Here is a 1,662-nt window from a genome sequence, read left to right as displayed (position 1 = left end):
TTGCTAGTGCAATTTTTTTTGGAGGAATAGAGATAGGACGAGTATCTTCAATGATATCTATGTTGAAGTCTATCTCTCATTCGGGAGGGTCTCCATGTAGATCATAAGGAAAGACTTTTGGAAAATCATTGAATATAGGCATTATCTGAAGGGAAGTCACCTGAACACTTGAGTCATTAATTGAAACTAAGTTATAGATACACCCCTTTAAAAATAACTTCCTCTCCTTAAGGTATGAAATGAAACGCCCCTTGGGAACTACTTAAATACTAGTCCACTCTATGACTAGCTCATTAAAAATTCGAAACTTAACAACTTGAGATCTGCAGTCTATTGATTCATCACAGGCATGGAGCCATTCTATACCTTGAATGACATAAAAATTTACTACATTTAACTCTATTAAATCTGCCATGGTACTCTTGTTTTTTATGGAAATAGGACAATCACGATAGACTTTTTCCCTAGAATAGACTCTCCAAACGGTGTAGAAACATAGAAGGGTTCACAAAATTTTTTAGGGAGAATCTCAAACTTATTTGAAAAATAATGATTTAGTAAAGATAAACTTTTTCCTGGGTCTAACAAAGCATAAATATTAAAAGTAAAGACTTTGATCATACTCGTAGGAAAGCATAAAGACGATTTGCCCCTCTGCCAGTACCAGAACTGAGTCATCTAGGTGTAGCCATATCTGTGGAGCAATTGATGAAGATTGAGCTTTATTTATTGTATTTCCACCACCTAGCTTATTCTCAAGGAACTGTCTCCAAAAGTGACCCTCTTGACCACACTTGAAACAACTTGTCTCATCATTACGACATTTACCTGAGTAGATTCTACCACATTTACCACATGCAAAAGTACCACTGACTCCTTGTTCAACAGTTCCTTGGGATTGGGTAGGTCTAGACTTGAAATTCAGTGAAGCCTGGCCATTATACACACCCCTATTTCTGGGTGCAAGTGCACTAGCAAACGATGGTGCATGCCCCTTTGATTTCTGAAATTGTGGTTGATGTGCACCACCTTTCTACCGCCCAGACTCATCCCCAATCATAGATTTATTGTTTGTGTATTCCTTTATGTACCTCAGCCTCTCCTTTTCAACCTATCAAACATACACCATAAGCTTGGATAAGTCCATGTCACCAATCAACATTGCAGTACTACCTTCTTTGCTTGAAGCACGACCAAAACCGGCGACATACAAACACACCCTACTCCTTATATCACTAACCATCTTCGAAGCATAGGAAGAAAATTGGGTGAATGTCGACACATACTCACAAACACTCATAGAGTCTTGTTTTAAAGTGAGGAACTCCCGTTACTTTGATTTCATCAATTCTCGAGGAAAGAATCACCCCAAGAAGTCTTCTTCATAAATTCCCAACTTGGAGGTGATGCGTCCTCAATTATGCCCTCCTTCCATTGGTCAAAACAGGTTCTAGATAGACTCTTAAGTTGATATGCAAGTAATTCAATCCTCTCACTATTAACCACATCCATCACCTCAAATATTTTCTTCAACTCTTCTACAAAGTTCTTCAGATCCTTAGTAGTACTTGATCCAATGAAACTAGAAGGATTCACTCTCCAAAATTAATGAATCCTTGAGGTATCAGTCCCTTCTTCTCGATATCCTTTATATTGAACGAG

General features: G+C 38.0%; 1 protein-coding gene across 1 annotated transcript; it reads right to left on the bottom strand.

Moving 5' to 3' along the window:
* Positions 1-598: 598 nt before the first annotated feature.
* LOC138338810 (uncharacterized) lies at positions 599-1,243 on the bottom strand. Its single transcript, XM_069289896.1, has 2 exons — positions 1,127-1,243; positions 599-1,033 (listed from the first exon to the last, which is right to left on the bottom strand). Exons 1-2 carry the CDS (start codon positions 1,241-1,243, stop codon positions 599-601), a joined length of 552 nt encoding a protein of 183 aa, XP_069145997.1.
* Positions 1,244-1,662: the final 419 nt, after the last annotated feature.

Source organism: Solanum lycopersicum, chromosome 10 (genome assembly GCF_036512215.1).
Source record: "Solanum lycopersicum chromosome 10, SLM_r2.1".
NCBI lineage: Eukaryota > Viridiplantae > Streptophyta > Magnoliopsida > Solanales > Solanaceae > Solanum > Solanum lycopersicum.
This window is presented reverse-complemented; position numbering and strand designations above follow the sequence as displayed.